At 45.9% G+C, this 21,903-nt stretch overlaps 1 protein-coding gene across 1 annotated transcript; it reads left to right on the top strand.

The window, feature by feature from the left end:
• Window positions 1–411: 411 nt before the first annotated feature.
• On the top strand, window positions 412–21,726 carry LOC139814429 (uncharacterized). The gene is made up of 13 exons (XM_071780680.1): window positions 412–601; window positions 5,740–5,842; window positions 6,739–6,935; window positions 7,210–8,323; window positions 9,433–9,686; window positions 10,082–10,348; window positions 10,759–10,935; window positions 14,671–14,796; window positions 16,087–16,314; window positions 16,790–17,041; window positions 19,235–19,365; window positions 21,049–21,300; window positions 21,388–21,726. Exons 1-12 carry the CDS (start codon window positions 523–525, stop codon window positions 21,160–21,162), a joined length of 3,042 nt encoding a protein of 1,013 aa, XP_071636781.1. The 5' UTR covers window positions 412–522; the 3' UTR covers window positions 21,163–21,300; window positions 21,388–21,726.
• Window positions 21,727–21,903: the final 177 nt, after the last annotated feature.

Genomic DNA, 21,903 nt, shown 5'->3' with positions numbered 1-21,903 from the left:
CCCTTCGCAATTATCTGGCTTTTTAATGTTCAATTCTATCAATGCGGATTAACTTTAATATTTCGGTTCAACTTATACTTTTTATCTATCTTTTCTTGGTTCTGAAAATTATAAACATAGCACGGAAGGGAACCGCAAAATCGTGCGCGTTACCGACGGGATTCGGTAACAGCTGTAACGCGCGCCACGCGCGGGCTCATCCTTTCTCTCATCTGCTTCTTCTGATCTCAAGCGAGTGGCGCCTACCGCGGATGGCACGCGAAGCCGTAGAACGAGTCGTCGTCGAGCAGGCGCCTCGCTGGACCGTTCGCGCAGCATCCGAGAGCTGCGCGGGACCAAATTGAAGCGGGCGAGAGAAAGAGGTAGAGCGCGAGGTGGGCGGCAGGGAAGGGGCGGGAGCGCGTTTCGAAACTCGAAATCTAACGAGGAGCCCGAGGAGGGTACACTCAGAGCCACGCGAGCGGCCGCGCGACACGGTACGAGTGTGTATATTCGGATGCCGGGGTGAACGACGTCCGCGTTATGTGCATCGAGAAACGTGCGAGCCACGCGAGGCTCGCCTGTGCCGTCCTGTTTCTCGTGGCGATTGCTCTGCCGCTCGGTGAGTGCGATTTTTATTCTCTTTTTCTTTTTTTTTTAAATTCTAGACCAATGGGAAGATACTCCAGAATTTATTTCCTTGGAGAAATATTTCCCGAATATCGGGGACATCGTTTATCATTATTCGCAGACAGGACGCTCGGTCAAATTTTTATTTTATATCAGTATAACTTGGTATAAAAATAACGTATTTCTATGATAAATGTATAATTGGTACGGATATTTGATATTTATTGGACATTCTTTGCGCGCAATATTTTATATCGTTATTAATCTGTAAAATAAAATTCCTGCAATGAACAGTTATTAAATTCAATAACTTTTAACTATATACGTATATGCAAATCGTTTATAATCATAAATACTTTTAACTGTATTATCGAATGAAATTATTAATTCTGTCTCTTTCAGTAATAATTAGCTAAATTGTTATCATTACTCAAACGTAAATTACTCAAATTTCTATAATTCTATGAATTATGTTAATCAAGAACATATATATTAATATACAATAGTTATAATTATATACATTATGTTGTTCAATAAATATGGTTCTTTTAAAGATTAGCCGATATATATAGAATTAATGAAATATAACGATTGACTGGGTCGTCCAGTTTTTATTACGAATGGTAATCAATTCAGTGATCAATCTTCAAAGAATGCAAGATGATTCAATCTTGAGGACGTCAGCCTGTGTCTGCGTTTTAATTTATATGGCGTGCCTGAAGAAGAATAGAGAATAAAAAAAAAGAAAAAAAAGAAATACGTCCGAGATAAGCTTAAAAAACCGAGACGAGACGTTTGCCTCGTATTTTAAGGAGAGGTGGGGGCCATGAATAAAGAACGTTTAAGAGACTGTAATAATATGCAAATTTTTGTCTCATGGTTTTTAAAACCGCGTTACGAATTCCCGTCCAGAATTAGCCGACTGAGATACCACCTCTAATTGCTTTATCTCGCGTCGCGTGCATCTTGCAGAAAACACGCGGAGAATTATCGTGCGATTCGGTTTGTCCGCTAATCGAAAATCGTCGCGTCGCGTCGCGCGCGCGGAGCAGTAGTGCGAGTCAGCGATAAATCGTACATTCTAAAGGACGACGAATTGTTTTCGGGGAGCGTTAAAGCAAGACCTCTCTCTCGGGCTCTCTCGCGCGGGATGGAGAAGAACGACGTAATGGGGCGGCTATTTTAACGTTAAATCCCTTTGTTACTTTTTGTTCTTCAAAGCGCGAAGAATATGCCTCCCGCATCGCGGACCCGCGTCTTCTCCGCCCCGCGGCGAAATGGAGAAGAACGGCGTAATAGAAGCGGGGGCTATCTTACATTAAATCCTTTTCGTATTTTCGTTCCTTAAAGCGCGAGGAATATGCCTTTTATACCACACCTTCTTCCGCCCGATGGCTCATATCTTAAAAGTGAAAAATAGTCCACTACATCTCCGGGAGAAATTTCCTCGCTGTCGCGCGACAGGAGAAACTCCATTTCCAACCTCGGCTTCCCGTCTCCGTAGAGTCTCGCGAGCGGAGAGCGACTTGAGGCGCGGTCTGTTAATTTTCACGATGCATTGTGGACCGTGCAATCACAATGAAATGCCAGCCCGAGCTCTCCCCCCCCCCCCCCAGGCCCCAGCGTCTTTTCTATAGCGTGATGTAATTAGTTTTGCCGCTGGACGCGTATTAGCAGATTTACGAATTAACATTAAGTGGATTTCCCCCCTCTCGCTCTTTCTCTTTCTCTTTTACTGGCTCTCCACGTATGTGATCCATTTAAGCAATGAAAAAACAATGAGCGCCGGGCAATCTAACTTCACCACTTAACTCGTTTACGATTTATGCGGTTGTTCGCGCGGTTGGTACATTTGCACGTAATTACGTCGTTGCATATTCTCCGCGCGGAACAGGATTAACAAAATGACGCAAGATTTACCGGGGGATGAAACGCGTGCATGCTGTTTCTACTGTGCACTTTTTTTACTCATTTTTGCCGTGCTCCGCTTACGGCTTAAATGGAGTAATATCGTTTATGAATATCGCAGGAACGTTGCATAAAACTTGGAAACGCATTCGAGAAGGAACTAAATATTTAGAGAGCGCGGTCGAAGCGCACCTGCATATTTCGTGTTGCTGGAAAAATATATTCGCGTGACAGCTGTTACGTGTTATTGCTCGATTAAAATTATAATAATCGCATAAATGTGAAAGAAACGGAAAATACACTCTTTGTGTAATTCATAATCATTTCCATTAATAACACTCTCGCGCAGGATCTATAATTCACAGTTATGACGTAACATAATCTCCTCGTATAATCGGTTTTTCTCATATACTCGTCTCCGTAGGCAGCCGTCAAACGCTCAATGAATTATTCCGCTGAAGGGGGGCGAGCTTAGTGCATAATGTGGAATAATTATGGGAAGCGCGCCGCGCCGTTTTTCATCGATCGCCGGGAATATTCTTCGGAGAGGGATTATTTATCCTTTTACCTTTTAGGTAAAGAGGGAAAGAGAGAGAGAGGGAGAGGGAGAGGGTGAGGGTTCTATTGGCCGAGCTCCGGCGCACCGGAAATTCATTTCGTTCGATTGGCGATGCAACATTACCGGAGGTAATCTCGTCGTCCCTAGCGTCGTGTGTCGTGAGCGAAAATTGACAAGGGATCAACGAGACGAGGCCACGCTCCGCGCATCAGTGCGATATGAGCTGATGGCGAAATTCCCATCCGTGACGATGTCGAGCTTATCGCAGGTGAACGATAAGCGGTTTGCCAGGTGTTCGCCGGGAAATTCCGACCAGGCAAGGCTTTCCCAAGGTCTTCTCTCTCTCTCTCTCTCTCTCTCTCTCTCTCTCTCGCGTCTCTACAACCGGAACTTATTCAAAGCGCGCCGCGATTATGCGTCTCGATTCGAAATTATTCCTGGCCGTTTCTCCGAGCCACCGGAGCTCGACCGAGATCGCTCAAAAATTGATCGCGTCGCGCGATCCGAAATTCAGATTCGCTTCCCGAAGTATACCTTCCGCGTACCAGACTACTCGAGAGTTCGCAACCGCGCCGGGCCTTTTGGACTGGGCGCGGGCGGTTGGCTCGCGAAAACGCGAATGTAACTTTAAAGGTGATGACCCGTGAATATTACAGACGTGGAATGTCGAGCTAGGAAACGACCGCCGTTGTACGTATACGTGTATGTGTGTGCGAGCGCGACAAATGAAAAATTGCCGGTGCACGGGTGACGGTGTGTGCGCGCGCGCCGTTCACCGAAATGTACTCATTTATTCAACGTGTACGCTCGTGCGCCGGCATAATGTGTCATACATTATGTTATTCTTGTCGGGGCAATGTGAAAATAAACGTGAAACATTCAAGCGTCCCGATTGCTGATTTAGGCGGGCGCTTGCCGTTAAAGCTTCAAAACCAGCTTCCCCTAAAACCGCTGTATTTGCAGCGCGGCGCGTGTGAATGCGTAAACACGCGTAAATCGAGAACGTGCCGACATCGCGCATACTTTATGTACTCGCGTTGATTAGTCATAATGATAATGATCAAAAAGCGGCGCGGTTTTACCTTCGATGAAATATATTCTGCGAACGTCGTTTGACCACTGATTGAATTTAATTAAACTTTCGCGACGGAATCACCACGCTCCTGGTCGGTCGCTTATTACGATAGAGAAACGAACGAATTACTCTCTGCTGCCTAAGGCGAAGCTTAGTTGCTCGCTTTAATTGTTTCTAGAGTTGGAACAGTTCTCTTCATTTCGCCTTGGTGCGCGCGCGCGCGCGTGTGTGTATGTATTCTGCTCTTTCATATTTCTAGATGGTGCGCCGAAAACGATTGAAATAAGACTCCCAAAGGTATAACAATTGCGGATATCGAGCAGAGTATAAATTTATTACAATTTCTCTAAATTGATCAATTCCTAGATATCTTGTAAATTTAAATTATTTGTAATTTATATCAGAGAATTCAGAAGTTTTATGTTGTAATATGGAAAACATTCGAATCAGAAATATACACATGCAAAAAATTATATTTAATGATATATATAAAGTTTTTTTATTACTGTATTATAAATCCAATTAATTATAAATCTAATAATATAAATTACATACCAAAATTTAATCTGACGTATATACCTATATATTATTTAGATGTAGACACAAAATCTCTCTGCAAAATAATATCTCCTTCGATGAGATATCTCTCGGGCGGGTACTTGCGTTTGTTAACGATTTCGGATACAGCGATAACAACGGAGAAAGTCGATTATCGCTGGATTATACCAATTGCCACTTGATATCGCCTAGATTAGAGTCGAGGATGCTTCTCTCGACGAGCTTTCTTCGGCAACGCGGCGAGGGAAAATGAGGCGGCCGGTCCCGCCTCTTCTCGAATCGAGGGCCTCGTAAAAAGTTTCGAGTATAATCTACCGTGAAACTTTTACCGGGCATCCCATAGGCATCTCCCCTTCGTTAGCGCGCTGAAATCCATATTACGCCTCGCGAGTGGAAAAATCGCGAGTTCATTGAGGGAAAATTTCTAAAAGGGGAAACACGGACGAGATGTTATCACTTGAAATTACTTCCCGGCGTGCGCTTACTCTCCGAAAAGAGTTTTTGTAAAAGGTTCCTCGCATTCAGCGGCGCCGGTTGCATTCTCGAACGTCGAAAAAAAGAAAAAAATTGAAAGACGTCTTGCAGACGTCTGAGGCACATTCTCCGAGAAATTAAGATATTTCTCGCCCGTCCTTCCGCTTTCCCGTTCATTCCCATCAACTCGATTTTATCGCCGTCTTCGCGCATTAAAGAATTTCCATATCGACGGCGCGGCGGACGGTTCTCGCTCGACGGAGCGAAATGACGGGCGAGGACCGATGACTTCCGCGGTTCCGCGTGGCGTAGTTTCATTGCGGTAACCAGCCCAAGTTTCGACCGAACTCGTGGCACAAGTGTGCACGAGGCTCCGACAAACTTCACAATAGAACTTCCGCATTTTCGCTTTGCTGCCTGCATCGCCCGCGGAGATGCACAGCCGCGGGAAGAACGGAACGACCCTTTGCCCAACCCTTCCCTCTTCAGTCTAGCTCACCCTTATTTTCCTGCCACGGCCAATCGAGCCCGCTCTTAAGTTTGTTCGCGTTTACAGGGTTCTGCCAAAATGTCGGGGCACGCGGCACGTCCGGGGACAGGATGGGATCGGATCGTTCCGGCGACGGTTCGCACACTTTGGGAACCCATCGGCAGTATAGGTAAAGTATCGCCGCGCGTATCGACGATCTCCTCGAAGCCGTAAAAGCTACCTCGCTCTTCGTCGAACCTATCTACCGGACGTAACGCGATGCAGGAAACGCGAGAAACGAGGCTCTTCACGCGGGTGGATCCATTCGATTCGCAATGACGTATGCTTTGTCGTATAAAACTGCGTATCCGGTCGGATATCACACAGGAGACTCTTTAATAAAATTACGCTGCAATTATACACTGTTAAATATTAGAGGGTGAAATTTAAACCAATACTTCGAGTTAAATAACGTTTCGTTATTTTTTAATTATTATGTATGTCGAAATTTATTATTTTAACTCCATTAGTTCAGTTAAATTAACGATTATTGAGTAGGAGCAGTGGCGAATGATTGACAATATAGGAATGATTGAAAATGACTCAAATTGAATATAATTTGACACTATGAATTTAACGGTGTAGATCGCAAACATTTGTCGAAATGATAGCGTCAAAGAAGTGCCGTTTCAAAATACTATCAATTGATCGACAATTAATTATGTAACATTAAGGACGGAATGCAGGAAAAGATTGGATTGCTAATGGTATTCTTTTCTTCACTTATATTATGTGCAGCTTACATTTATATCCACGCTATGTTCTCATACATATGTCCAATGTCCTATTATTTTTCTTCTTTTTAAACAAGTAAGCCGTAGGAATTTACATAAATATAAAAATACCTTGGCTTTTCTCTTGGAATAAATTCTAATTTAAGTGATCTTTTAGTCTTGAAACGTTGAAATTGCGCGACAAGGTCCTCTTTGTTCTTTCGATAATTTATTTAGTAGACTAAGCAGCGTCTCCCTGGATCCTTTGTTTTTTGCGAGAGCAAAGATGGTTAGAACTGTTGTTATCTGCCAGCCGGGACGCATCTTTTGAGGGAATGGAGGCTCTCAAGGAAAACAGAAGGACGCTCTCGTCGCGAGGCATTATCAAGAAGCAGGAGGAGACGGAAGCGGAAGCGAAAGCGGAGGCCCGCGGCGATGAACGCGAGGACAAACACCTCCTTTTGTCAGAAAATGGTGCGAAAATTCCGCCTCGGCGAGACGTAAATGTCAGTAAGTAAAATTGTCGTCTCCCTAATGTTAACGTATATCCCCGGTAAATCGGACCGCGGCAAGGTGAAAATGCTCGCGGGAGCGAGATACGATATCCGTTTCTAAGCGAATCACGTTATTCCGGAAATTTTCCATATGTCAACGTAAACACTTGTATCGCGTATCGCGTCAAGCTCGGATGGCAAAAATTTCGTCGATTTTATTAATCGCTCACGTACGCCCAGTATCCGATCGACATGTTTTTGAAGATCTACCTTCGCTATCTGTTCGACAGCGACCCCGAGCAAGCAGCAAGAGGGCAACTTCGGCAGTCGGACGCGCAAAAAGCGTCGTAAGAGCAAGGAGGGACTGGCGGGTGCCGGTGTCAAGGATCGCGTGCACGACATCACCGAGGACAGTCGCGAGAACGAGATAAGCAAGCGGGATCGATCGCCACGGAAGAGAAACGACCCCTTCTCGAAGTCGCGGCCGAGGAGTCGGGAGGCGCGAAAGTCCCGCGCGGAACGACGAAAGCGGAAAAAGAAGGACCGGAAGGAGCGAGACAGAAGCGGGAAGAGCACGCGGCGGAACAACAGGCGGCAGGACGTCGCGCGACGATCGTCGAAGCGCAAGAGAAAGACGCACGACGGCCTGAGCGGACGTATCCTTGAAAAACTCGACCTCGTCGGGATTAACACGTCCGAGCCGGCGATCGAGAACTCGTCGAGCGTCGCCGCCGATCGCACCTCGCTGACGGAGACCACCGACACGACGACGACGTCGTCGAGTCTTCAACGTCGTCCGACACTCGAGACGACGAGCAGGCTGATAAGGACGACGCCGCGTCGCGGTGTCTACGCGGCCGACACGGTGGAGAGGGAATTTTCCAAGCAGCTCGAAATGGAGATCTCCAAATCCGCCCTGAAGGATCCCTCGATCTTGGATGACGGTATCTTCGATACCGCCCCGAAGAAATCGGTCGGACGGGGCGCGGAGTCGAGCGCGGCGCGGGAGGGTAAAATCGATTTCGGGAGTTCGCATTACGACGCCGAGAAGATGCTGGGCTACTCGAGGACCGAGGAGGACCTACCGATTCTGGATCTCGAGAACGAGGTGCTGGAGAGGACCCTGAAGGACTACAACACGTATATGACGTCGCAGCTGAAGCCGTTGTCGTTGCCGCGCTACGACGAGCTGCCGATCCGTCGCGCTTCCGGCGCACACCCGCCGAGGAAGCCGATAATTAATTCCGAGGAGAGCGTCGAGGAGACCGGCGACGGAAACGCGGAAGTCACCGGCGTAACGGGAACGTTGCAGGACGACGGCGGCACGAAAGGGGACTTATCTTGCATAAACGGGACGTTCCTGCCGGCGCCTCTATCTCGCCACGCGCTGATCAAATATGTAAAGTAAGTGCTCTCCTACCTTCTATCATCCATAATTCAATGCTCGGTATTAATCCCGGTGTAAACGATTTACGCGAACGCTATGGAGCATAAGCCATGCACGAAGTGTCTCCCGGTGCAACCGTTAATTTTAATCAGACTCTCCGAAGTCGTCTCTTCAAATCAAACCTCTCTTCGATCGAAACAAATCAAAATAAGGTATATTCCGTTGGTTAATAAAAAGTACAAAAATCGTTGGGAATTTAGATGAGATTACGTCTAAAGACGATAGCGAAATTTTGTTCCGTGACACTTTTAGATGAAGATGCAGCGATCAAATATGTAAAGTAAGCACCCTCCTGTCTTTTATCATCTGTAATCCAATGTTCAGTATAATCTTGGAGCCGAGATTCAACGGAGTCAATTGGATTTACGTTCGCTAGCTGAATTGTGTACGAAGTATCTCCTGTGACGCAAGACGTTAATTTTAATAATCGATTTTTTTCACAAATCGACTTAGATCAAAATGTCGATAAAGCATAATAGATGTATGTTTCATTAATTAACGAGTAATAGAAGTGATTGGATACAAACTTAGACGAATTTAATTCGATTTCAAAATGTGACAGTATAATTTTTCTTCGTGACACTTTTAAATGAGAATAAATAATCAAATATGTAAGGCACTCTTCTATCTTGTATATATTTTCATCCATAATTTAATATTTAATGTGTCCGATCTATTCAAAATAACGATTACAAAAGTAGCTAGCATAAACCATGTGCGAGGTATTTTCAGAAACGACTGAACGACATTAACATTTCAATAATCAAATTCTCAAATCGGTTTCTATTTAATTAAAATGTCAATCAATTAAAGTGAACACATATCTCATCTAATTGATAAACATCTAATATATTGACGGTCAACGAGAATTTACTGACAAAAATTAATTTGTTCCAAATCCGGAGAAACGGCAGCAAAGCCTTCCCTCCCACGGTGACGCGCGCTTTCAAATTAAAATCAAAATATATCCCGATTCCCATTTAGCGCTAATGCCACAGATCCTACCTGAGAAAATAGAATTTCATCGTAAAAATAACTTGCCGGCGTTCGCGTCACAATTGCAAAGGTCCTCGACCCCGGGGCACGAGTATTTGGAAGCCGATTATGAGTGTGTGCCGGGCTACCGTATGGTATCCTCCGCGAGCCGATTACTCTGCAGGAATCGTCAGTGGGTCGGACAGGTGCCAAAGTGCGAGATCGAGCAAAACCCGAACGGCGTATGCGCCGAGGCATCCTGCGAGCACGTTTGCAACGAAATTAACGGGCGTCCCGTCTGTTCCTGCTACGAGGGATTCAGATTGGACGGCCGCAAATGCGTCGGTGAGCACGATTTCGCCATACGTAGCAATTATCATTAATGGACGCTATTTTCGCAGATGTATTTTTATGCGCGAACTCCGTCCACGCGCAGAGCGCCAAGTTTTTATTTCACGTCAAGTTTTTATTTCAGTCTGTACAAGCCAGACTCAAAATACTTATACATTTTAGATGTTTTTACTTTCAGTTTGGTTTTCATTTCGAATCCTTACCTCGATATCTCATTTCCCTCGTGCAAACGCCATCTGTTTATCGCAATTAAAGCGATCCTGGAGTAGCAATTGTCTTGTTCAAACATCATCAAAGTATCTCGCGGAGTTAATTAATTACGCTCCTCTGCGCGGAGCAAAACGCGCGTCAGGCGGCGGATTAAACGTTGCACGATGTTTATTGTGCAGACATCAACGAGTGTTTACTGAACAACGGTCACGGTCCCTGCCAGGACACCTGTCGAAATCTCGTAGGAGGGTACGAGTGCTCCTGCGAGGGCTTGCAAGATGCGTCGCTGGCTGTCGACAATCACACGTGCGAGCGTGACAGGCACACGGGTCCGTGCAGCGTTAACAACGCCGGATGCTCCCACACGTGTCTGTCCACGATGGGCCGGGTGTTTTGCCTGTGCCCCGACGGCTTCATGCTCGAGGACGACTGGAAGACGTGCCAAGGTGAACAATTGGATCAACGATCGATTAAAACTTCGCTCGTAAACTTCGACTTTGCAATTCGATATTGCTTCCTTTTCTGGTTTATAGCTCCTCGAGACATTAGGACTGTTCTTTTTAGCTGAACTTCTTGCACGGTTCATCTTTCCTTTCTTTTTCTTCTCGCATTGGAGAAAAGAGGAGAAAAGACGAACCGTGTAAAGAGTTCAGATAGATAGAGCGAACCTATTAACTCGAGACGCTGTATTTTACGCAAGACTGACGCGATTGAATTTTCGCGATGAATCTCAACCCGCGCTGAACCGCACTTAGGCCAGATTTTGCGGAGCATTCGCGGGAATCTCTCGCTCGGCGCGACGCTTTCGTAGGGAACGTATCGGAGACGCTTGACAAATGGCGATCATTTCCCGCAGACGTGGACGAATGCTCGGTGCCGGATCTTCAGACGGAGCTGTGTCGCTACGGGTGCATTAACACCCCGGGCTCCTATCGATGCGCGCAACCTATGGAGCTGAAGGATCAGCCGATCTTGGACAGCCTGTCCATCACTTGCCTGCCGGGCTACGAGAAGACTTCCCACGGGTGCATCGGTGAGTCAGATAATGGAAAATTCTCCGATTTTCGTCCTCAAGAATATAAGGGGGGGGGGGGACATTCATCTTGTCGGCGTGTTAATTTATGCGACGCTCAGATTAACTGCCGTTCCAACCGCGACGAATTGTGTCCGATAGTCAGGCGCAGCGTTGAAGGATAATTCTTATATTATTAATTTTTAAAAAGTGATTAATAGCCGGCAATAAATTCTCGACAATTCTATGAAAACTCGTCGCGTCTCCCTTTTGTTGAGAACCATCCAAACTGTCAAAATGTCAAAACGAGATTTTGGCAATATAATTTCAACGGGACTCACCTCACGTCTGACTGCATCCCCGAGTTTATTGTTAGACGATGCAGCTACGCGGCACGAATTATAGCGCGCGGATGAATCCACTTTGCAAATTTGCACGTGTTAGGACGGCTGCTCAAGTCAGGAGTTAAGCTAATAAGTTCTCGTTAATAAGTCGGGAGAGCATCGTGTTACCGTTAGGAATGGAGATGTGACCTTCCGCGACGTGTACACGAAAACTTTGTCAGAAACCATTATTCCCCATAAGCGTTTCTTCTCAAAATAATTTATAATCCGCATTTATACATCCTTTTAACCCTTAAAGGCTATACTTCACTAGAACTTTGATCGCGTATAACTCTGGGAGTAATCAACTAAATTTTAAAAAATTATGTATGAGATAGGGGTAGAAAAAATTGAAGAAAATAATAGAATTATAAAAATTGCCAATAATTAATACTGAATTGTCCAAAAACATTAATTTTCTAAGTGAATGAGCGTTGAAATCGATTCTAGGTCCATATATGGACCTAAAGCCTCTAAGGGTTAATTCTTTCGTTATGTCTTCCTTATTTTTTATTTTTTACTTCTCAGCTTTCACTTGTAAAATCGTGAATTCTTCTCGAGCTTGGCGATTGACACCGTTCCGTAATATTTTTTGTCGTGGCGGGCGGATATTTCGTTTCGCGCAAAGCTCGCGTCGTTTAAGTTCCTTCGATCGCGAACTTCTCGGACAATTCTCCCGTACGATCCCGACGAAAGCACGCGGCAGCTCCAGTATTTCCTCGAAGAAATCCGAGTTGCCTCTCTCTCTCTCTCTCTCTCTCCTTTTTCCGCGAGACGGCGAACGAAGTACTGTCGAATCGTAACCCCCACAGCCCCGCAAGGACGATACCTATATCACCATCGGTTACTTTCGGATGGAGAGAGAGAGAGAGAGAGAGAGAGAGAGAGAGAGAGAGAGAGAGAAGAAGAAGAAGAGAGAGAGAAAAAGAAAGAGAGAGCCTTTTCTTTTCCGCCAATCGTGCATTCCTCGGGAGAGTAACCTTCTTAGGAGTCCCGCGAGTTTCTCCCCCAATACCTTCGAATATCTCGGAACGGCTCGCACAAAATGCAGTCCCTACTGCAATCCGTTTTGCCGACGCGCACAAGCGCGCTCTCGGAAAAACGCGGGGCTTTTATCGGCATTTTATACGAAATACGCTTCCGTGGATTCCTCATACTCGCGCGCGCGTATTTGTCATGATAATATATAATAAAAGCTTTTCGTAATATGTGCGCGAAACTTTTGTTATCGCAGATAACTCGTGTGTAGCGCGTTTGATTAATTGACGTCTAAACGAGGAGGCGTATCGATATCCGCACATTTACAGGATATCCAGTCCGATATTTTGTTTCTCCAAGTACACAACAATAGTTGAAGAGATGTTTCCCTCTTTTCCCGATACGGCCAGCGACACACGCCGAGGCTCGTAAACTGGCAATCCAATCCCGGGGCGTAAATCCTTCAATTACAATTGATGCGGTGGTCAATACCGAGAACATTACGTCTCGTTTGATACAACGTGACAGACGGTCGCGGTTTGCGAATCTTATTCCAGGGAAATTCAATCCATTTCCGCCTTCTTTTTCCACGACAACCTCGGTCGTTAAATAGCCTCGGGGGGTGGAGGAAAGTTTTACGTGAACGACATTTTATAAATGATTGACATTACGAGTCGCCTTTCCGAGGCGGAAATGCGTCGGCTATACGAGAATCCGCGCGTTCGCGAACGATGTAAGGATCGTCTTAATGATCGGCGAGAGTATTAAAGAGAGTCCCTTCTTTTAAAACAAGAAGTGACACGTTTCGTGCTTCCCTCCTCCCTCGCGAGGGAGATAAAAGAACCGTAAATACACGCGGATCCCTGCGAAATGTCACGTTTATGAGAATCCCCCGGTATTCCGGCGTCAAAGCGAAATTCTAATTTCGCTCCCGCAAAAGGCGAGAGAGACGCGCGCGTACCGTTTATGTATATACCGGCGAAAAATAGACTATCTCGCGATAATCTTACAATCTCCGGCGTGTGCGCGAGAAGAAGGGGGTGCCCGGCTGAAAGAAAACGCTCGGGTGGATTTCTCGGGGAGAAACTGGAACGCCGACGAAAGAAATTCTTGCTCAGCGTTCCGGTCTCGGTGCGGGCTGATCCTGCCCGTCGCATCGGGCGCGAGTTCTTGCGGGCCACACGATGCTCTTCCCGAATAAATAAATGAGCCGCGCCCCACGTTTTCTTGCTCGCGTTTTCATATACGGGGAAAGAATATTGGAAGATTTATCGCGGCGCAAAATGTGGGGATTAAAACGGAGGAGCGAGGGATAAAAATTGTACGGTGATAAACGATGATGAACTTCACTTAGCGGCGAATACGATTAGTTTTATATACGGCGGCCACCCTAAAAGTCTCGGTTTTTTGATTAATCAGAAAACGGAGAGAAGGGCCGATCTCCGAGTTTGTTGCTACAGGATTGAGAGCCGGGATTACGGCACACCCTGTATGCGTTTCCGCGCGCAGATTTATAAGCCGTGAAAGCCCAGCGAAAGTCGAGTGCTCTCGGCTATCATTGAGAGTGCTCCGAGCAATAGCGACTCCGGCCACTTCGGTCAATTTAACGTAATCTCGCCGACGATTGAAAGACAGATCGAGGGCCAAAGAACGCGAGAGATCGCCGGTGAAGCGGTCATTACGGCGCGAATGAAAGGAGCCTTGTATAACGTTCGTCTCGACGAGCGATGTGGCGAACGATCGCCGCCCGCGTCCGATCCGTTAAGAGACGGATCGTTTGACAGTCGTGACGCTTTCGCCCGAAGGCGTGACTACGCCGAGCCGATCTTTGATTAAAGATAACTCGCGTCTACGAGATCATTTATACAGCCTCCTAATCAATTGCAGGATGTGTATCGCAACAACATGACGTGAATGACTTCTAAATGAAAAGTGATTAAGTCTGAGAGATAACGAGAGATACAATGTAATATTAATATAATCGATATACAAAATATTTCGTACGAAACATTCATTTTTTGATAATTTCGCTTTGATGTAACTATTAATTAAAAGATACATCATCCGTGTTAATTATATAGAATATTAATTGTAATTTATGAAAATTCACCGAGCTCAAATAGAGCAAAGTTATAAAGAGGCAATTAATGAAATTTTATATTTCCGATATATTTTGGCATGAAATATGTATATTAAGTGAGTCTCATGACCGTTTATGATAATTAGGTAAAGAGGAAACGTGTCAATATATGGTCGGGCTGGGTATCTTTCGTGCCTAATAATATTAATTGACGTGCATCAAAATATTTATTTTCCTCTTCAATACTTTCAGGCGCAAGAAATTAATTGATCGATGTAAAAAGGACGAAAATTACATTTGGGCTTTTGTGTTTAGATATCGACGAGTGCGCGGCTGACAACGGTGGTTGCAGCGAGGTGTGCGAGAACACCGACGGCAGCTTCTTCTGCGCCTGCGACGGGGACGAGAAAGCCCTGTCATCCGACGGGAAATCCTGCGTAGGTACGTGCTCCTTGACAAATCACTTTTCCGCGCCCTCGTTCATTTCGCGCGGGACGTGCTCTCCCCGCCGCTCTCCGGTCGTACGGCACCGGACGATCGAACGCGATGGGTGAACGCGACGGATGAATGCGATGAGCGAACGCGACGTACGCGGGGTGTGCTCGTTACGCTTCCCTTAGTCGAGAAGCGATTTTAACGTGGCCGCTCGCCGCAGGAAAAAGTTGAACGCTCAACGCCACCCGCCTCTTTGTCGTAAACTTTTTAACGTTTTCAATTATGTGTAACTTTGTGAATTTCGAACAAGCCGTGCGTTTACGGGAAATGGGGGTGGGAGGGTGGGGAACGTGCATCGGTACCCAGGTAGTCGCGGCGCATCCGCCAGCAAGGGGTAGCATTATGCAAAGCTGTCACGCAGGAGCGACTTCCAGCAGGACGCGTCACAGCCGCGATAGGTCCTTCCCCTCTGCCGACATTGGCATCTGTAATTCCTGTCTTATGTACATACATACATACATTACATATCGTATTTGATACGTGGAAGCCTCGCGCGGCTGTCGTGGCTGACATAATATCGCGTCGATGTGGAGGGTTCCCGCTTTGAACGCGCGCGCGTTACATACATAGATTACGCGCCGAGCCCGCGCCGAGCTTTATGAGCCGTACGTGAAATGCTAGGCTCGCCATTGACGCAACGCTGTTGGTTCGAGGCGGGTTTTGCTCTCCTAGTTGCGCGAACACAATCGATATCTGCCCACCAATGAATAGCCACAAAATCGTTTATTTATCCCCCGCGGACCCCGCAAGGGACGACGTAATGTTGCGTCAAAGGAAAAGGAGGTATTCCCGGTTTATCGAATCACATCGGAAATTGATGCAAATAACATCTCATCGGGAGATCGATGTAAATTGGATACAGATAACTCGATCGAAATTCAACATATACTTATGTTTATTTCTACCGATGTAGATTAATTTTAATCTTGGTTTAACTTTTATCTTTTTCCAACTTTCAAAACTAGAAAAAAAGATAAAAAGTAAGTTAAATTAAAATTAATCTACATTGATAGAAATGCACGTTAGTCTGAAATAATATCTGTCAATGGATCATGAATTAAAAAAAAAAACTTAAAATATATTTGAGGTCTAGTGAGTGAAAAAAATTCTCCTTGCAATTTAAGAAATAACGAGGCATTATCTTGTTTTCTTTCGGTGGTTCCTCGAGTTGGTGATTCGAGTTTCTGCGTTACGACGCACGGATTATAATCCCGGACTGTAATCTTCATCTTCCAGACATAAACAGTATCGCGTGCCTGCCGTTAAATCCGGTCGATCGCGGCTACTTAATATGCTCCCGATCAGCTACGTCCAAGTTGTGGCGCGACAGGCGAAAAGTGCCCAATCGACCCAGCACGAGGTGCTTCCTCAAGTGCCCCCGTGGGTATCAGCTTCGCGGTGAGTACGAGTTGACCTGTCGATCCGACGGCACCTGGGACGGACCGCAGCACGGAAAGTGCGTCAGTGAGTATGGAAGTTTTTTTTTCTGGAAAAAAAAGCCGATTTATCGGCGAGGAATACCGAGAACGGTTTTCCTTGGTTTCTTCCTCCCCGTTTCTCGGTTTCGTTTAACGCATTCGGACATCTAAATCCGAGATATTTTAATATTAATAGACAATTGGATTTTCCGCAAAGCAACGAGTCCTCAAAAAATATTTAAGTTTCATTAAACTTTTCAAGTTTCTCTGAAGCGCCTTCGAAGTTATTTTTGCGCGTTCTGAAGAATTCTTATTTTTCCTCACAAGACAGGCGGAACTTAAAAATTCTCAACTAGACGATTTAGAGAGTGACGAGTATTTTTTAAATTATATTATTCATGTAGAATTTGGAGTAGATATTTTTCATTAAAAAAGGAAATAAAACATTGTTGTGTTGTCGCGTGAAAAATTGGCACAATATATATATCGGCGGAGGAATATCGTCCTTTTTCTCGCGACAGGATACAGCAAGCCCCGATTGGAGTGTCCGAAGGACGTCGTAGCCGAATTACCGCCGGGCAGGGACGAGGCGTTCGTGACCTTCGATCAACCGGCGACGGATCTCGATTGGTTCCGATACGTGCGATCGAAGCCTTCCTGGGGCACGCGGCTCGAAGCCAATCTGGAGCCCGGCGTGCACGAGGTCACATTTTTCGCGCGACACCCGGTATCGAAGAAGCAGGCCAGCTGTGTATTACGCATTATCGTCAAAGGTAATTAATTTGCGCGGATGCGTGTTAACGACGTATTACGGGGCTATAAGCCCCGCGCTAACGATGATACTCGTTCGAGCGCTCGTGATAATCACCGTACCCTCTATATCGCCAGCAGAAATGGCAATTATTAATTTGTAATTGCCCACTCGCGATCTTTTCCCCCCGTTCCGACAATGTACATGTATGTGTATACGTTCTCAAAGTTAATTATCGCGTCGCCGGTATTCTTGTTTTCAGAGAGATTTTTGTACAGTTATTCAAACTTGTTTGCACATTTGTTAATAACTTCGTTTTGAGAGAAATCGGCTGTAAAAATTACCGCAAACGATTTACCGAAACGAATTACCGGTTAAACGTTGGTTTAAATCATCCAGCAAATATTAGTTCCCCGAAAACATGGTCGTTCACTTAGGGTCAGTTACACCCGGGTAATCCGCGATACGCTCCCGCATTAATTAATCCGGATTATAGAGATTGCACTTTGCGGAAGATAGTGGATAAACGTCTCTTGAACCCCCCCCTGCGAATCTTGATTAATAACGGACGGAGATGGGAGGTAGCACGTAGGCTAATTCCATCGGAGGAACACATGTTTAAATAAACTACAGCGCGCAGAACGGAGGGCCGTACATCATTTACCCGTCGCGGAAACTTCGCAGTTTCTCAATGATTAACAGCGCGAGATTGAAATATTCTCCTCCCTTGTTTCCGTTTCTTGGGCGATGATAATTCGGTATTCGCGCGCGCGTCGCGAACACAAAGCGGCGGCGATATACAAGCTCGCGCGCGAAAAGAGGGAGAGAGTAGCACACGCGAGTTGGCAAATTGTTACGTTGCCTTGTAAACGAACGTTGTCGTCGTGTCAAAAGTTCCCCACGTCGCCCGTTAATGTCGGGGCGTCGAGATCCTTTGGATGCGTCTTAAGAATATTAGGTCCCTCGCGCCGTGCGTCCCATCCCCAACCCTACACCCCCCCTCGTCTATCCTGACGCATCTTGACGGGACGTGAGCGAAATACGCGCGGCAGCTCGTTGCACCGCGAGTTAAATCCTTATATGATTCCGGGCAAACTTACTTCTCGCGGCAGAAACTGGTAAATTATTACCGCGCACTTGTAAAAAAGACCCTCGCTGTCTCCCTTCGCCCCCCTCCCCTCCCCGTCGCACGACGCTATTCCAATTTGATTTTGCATCAAGATGAAACGCGTCACGTTGGAGAAATGCAGTTTTCCTGCAACACGTACGTCAGGAATATTTCTAGGATTTCGTGAATATAAATCTGCTGGTAAAAACGGTGGAAACAATCCGCGATTCTCGGCTGTTTACCTCCTCGAGTGAGTCCTCGCGCACGATTTAACATGCATTCCGAGCGTGTTCGGTGCCGAGGACTGATTTCGTTTAACCGGGGACGGCATTCTGAGGATCGCACTCGGGGGTGCTCCGCGAAATCTTATAAAAGTACTTGCGTGTATACTCTCATTTGTGTGTGCCTAAAAGTAAGTTGACGAAACTAATTTAATGCAAACTCCGGAGCTTCGTCACTGACACTCGAGCCAACGAGTTTTCTCGGGGAAAACGTTGGCCTGGATTCCGCGGACCGGTCCGCAACTCCGACTGCGCTATTTCTTTTTTCGTTGCGTATATAACGTAACGAGCGGGGGCAACTTGGCGCGCGAATAAGCTTTTCCAGACCGACGAGTGTACGACGGAAAAGAGAAAATATCAAATTATACTCCCTTTCTCTTAGAGGAGCATAATTCCCTTCCTCCCGTCCCCTTCGTTCATTTGTTTCCTCTCGTCCAGAAATGAGAAATGTATTTACGAGGGAGGACACGCGCGCGGCAGTAGGAAAACTTGAATTAAGCTCGTTCCACCCCTCCGCCCGACTCCCCCCGTTTTATGACTCCAACGTCACGGTACGCGCGACGAGCGATAAATGAACCTCGCTCCTTCGGACTTCTTCTTCGGTCTTCCACTTTTGCCGTCCTTCACCCGCGCTCGCGACTGCGCCAAGTCGCCGATTCATCATTCGACGTCGTTGCGGAAATCGAACTTTCTGACATCGCCGTCGATTCGATTCGGCGAGGAGGCGAGTTTTCTCACGGCCCGTAATTTCCTCGCTTAACGCGGGCGCGAGCACGGCCGAAAGGTCCGCCGTTGCTTCAATTTTTTGCTAATCCCCGACTCCTAGGTGGCGAGGCACCGAAAGTCAAAGACTGTCCGGGGGACATCGAGGTAGTCGGCAGAAATGGAACGGCGATCACGTGGACGGAGCCCACCTTCACGGATAACGTCAAGGTGACGCGGATCAGCAATAATGAGGTAAAAGGGCATGGATATACCGCTATGTACCGTAGAGATAGAGAATCGTATGTCCGGTTTTCGTCGAAATGGTTACCCAGACAACATAATGACCAAAATCAGGACGTAAGACGTCTTTAAGACTTCTTATATGCCCCGATTTTGGACATTGTGCTGTCTGGATAATACACTTTCCAATATATCGGGAGCTTGAATTGTATAATGGTAAAGGGTCTTATGTCTCTTATTACCAGTTTCTGAGATAATGTTTTTGTAAAGTCGTATCAAAAATTTTAGTGCCTTAATTTTGGTCAGATGCAACGTGTCAGTGGCAGTTGTACTATTAAACATGTCAGTAAATTACTTAATTAAAAACTCAATAAATCAAAAATTGCTACTTTTATTTTATATCTAAAAAAAAATACACCATTTCCCTATATATAAAACTTTAAACCTCGTTTTCTCTAAATTCATTACAATGGAGATACGATTCTTTACCTCTAACAATAAGTTACAGATCTGTGAAATTTATGTTAACGCGCTCTCGTCATGAAAACATGAATGAAACGCTCGAGTTCGTTTCGGGCACAATTCCAGCGGTATCGTAATTACGCCTGAATAATTATAATTGACATTCCGCTGTGCACGTTCTATAAACTGATGTCTACATAATTATCCAGTAATATCAATGTTATCTGATACGTTTGATTTCCATCTCGGGTATTCGGGGCATGGTCGCGAACAAAAATTGGTTGATATCTCGATAATCGAAGTTTATGCATCATAAAAAGCTGTCGTATTCGGTATGTGCATTCGATACGCATACCGGCGATATACGTATCGCGTTACACGCGGGTTTAATAAATCGCGTGGGATTGGGAGGGATGCGATTTTCAGCAAATCGTTAATATTCCGCAAGTGTGAAAATGCCCATTATGCGATATGTATTATCCCCGATGTAATATATCGGGATTGCCGTTTTATAAACGAGCGGAAATTCGCCGGCAGAGATACCGGCGCGTGATATAAATTAAGTTCTCGAATAAATGAATGATCACGGACGTTTTTCTAATAACCGAAAACACGCCCGTCGCGTTACAATTTCCTTCCCAAATTGCGATAATCGCGGCGCGCCGAATGACTGATTAATTAACGCCGATTTGAAATTAACGCGCGAATATATCGAAATGTATGTATATACTGTTTCGCTGGCTTTAATTAGCTTGTTTGTCGACGCGCGTCAATTATATATATATACACATATATATATATATATATATATATGTATATTTTCCAAATACTCTGGCTCCCCGTCATTCATTGTAGAACGTGCTTTTTGATGAATAATGCAAATTTTTGGCGCGGCATAATACGGACGAGCAAAAGCCCGATTCCGCGGCTACGAAAACCGCGAGCGTAAAATTAGTTAAGTGTAATTTCCCGCCGCAAAATCGAGGAAGAGAGAGAGATAGAGAGAGATTTTGGGAATAAATCCGCCAGGAAGCGAGATTCCCGAGCGCTCGCGGCTCGTGCCAAAAATTCTCACGCGACCTCACTACCGGAAGGGGTAATTTTCACTTGAGCTTTCCGGAAGTCGGTGGCGAATTTCGCACACATCTCTCTCCTCTCTGCTTTTTATTGTCGCGCGTCACCGCGATTTATCGAGAGCGACGATATTTTTCCGTCTTACGTACCTTGCCGCAGAGCCCGGGTCGTCGCTTCGACGTCGGCGGCCACAGGATCGAGTACGAGGCGAGCGACGAGGCCGGTTGGTCGAGCAAGTGCGTCTTCGTCGTGGTCCTTCGTCAGTCCGAGTAAACGACCGGAGAGGTGCGACGGGGAAGGATCAGGGATGCGAGAGAGCGAGAAGAAAGGGACGAAAAGAGAGATATATATAGAGAGAGAGAAACGGACGGAGAGAAGAGGGAAGAAGCAGTGCGGAAGAATAACGATAAGGTAATATAAATGGAAATGTTACGGGAATCGGGCACACAGAGACGTTCCTTACATAGGCCCCGTAATGGGTTCCGTTTTGTCCGGCAGGTTACACGCGGGAACACAGTGAGAAAGAGAACAGATATATCCTTTCGCACGTACCGGTGCATCCCTTTCTCAGTCCTCTTCCCCCTCGCGTACTCGCGACACCTTGGGCCCCAATGAAGATTTTTAGGACAGGGATGGAAGTACGTAAAAACGATTAGCCGCTAGATTTATGCGATCGAACTCCCATCGACTGCCACTTTTTGATAGAGTAAACATAACGATAGTTCGTATAGCGTTGTGTACGAAGCATTTCATTGTACGAAGATCATTGTCTTGCGCAGACGGGGGGGGAAGGTGGGACTTCTTTCCCAGGTAGAAATGCGGAAGCCTCGTGTAAAATTTCTGTAAAACTTTTCGCGCGAAGCCTCCTTGAGTTTGTTAATCAATGCGCTATCGCGCATTCCTGCCTTCTCCTCCTAATCACCGTGTCGACGCAATTTATTTCGTTGCAATCGCGAAAAGATGATGCCAGCTACCAGCTACATAATGCGTTAGTAATCACTTTACGGGACGAAA

This window comes from Temnothorax longispinosus, chromosome 6 (genome assembly GCF_030848805.1).
Source record: "Temnothorax longispinosus isolate EJ_2023e chromosome 6, Tlon_JGU_v1, whole genome shotgun sequence".
In the NCBI taxonomy this organism is placed as follows: Eukaryota; Metazoa; Arthropoda; class Insecta; order Hymenoptera; family Formicidae; genus Temnothorax; species Temnothorax longispinosus.
This window is presented reverse-complemented; position numbering and strand designations above follow the sequence as displayed.

Excerpts from the sequence above, each read along its gene's own strand:
- LOC139814429 (XM_071780680.1), top strand. The coding sequence starts at position 523 with ATGTGCATCGAGAAACGTGCGAGCCACGCGAGGCTCGCCTGTGCCGTC. Across the intron at positions 10,349-10,758 it reads CGACTGGAAGACGTGCCAAG|ACGTGGACGAATGCTCGGTG; the intron begins GTGAACAATTGG and ends CATTTCCCGCAG. Across the intron at positions 10,936-14,670 it reads GACTTCCCACGGGTGCATCG|ATATCGACGAGTGCGCGGCT; the intron begins GTGAGTCAGATA and ends TTTTGTGTTTAG.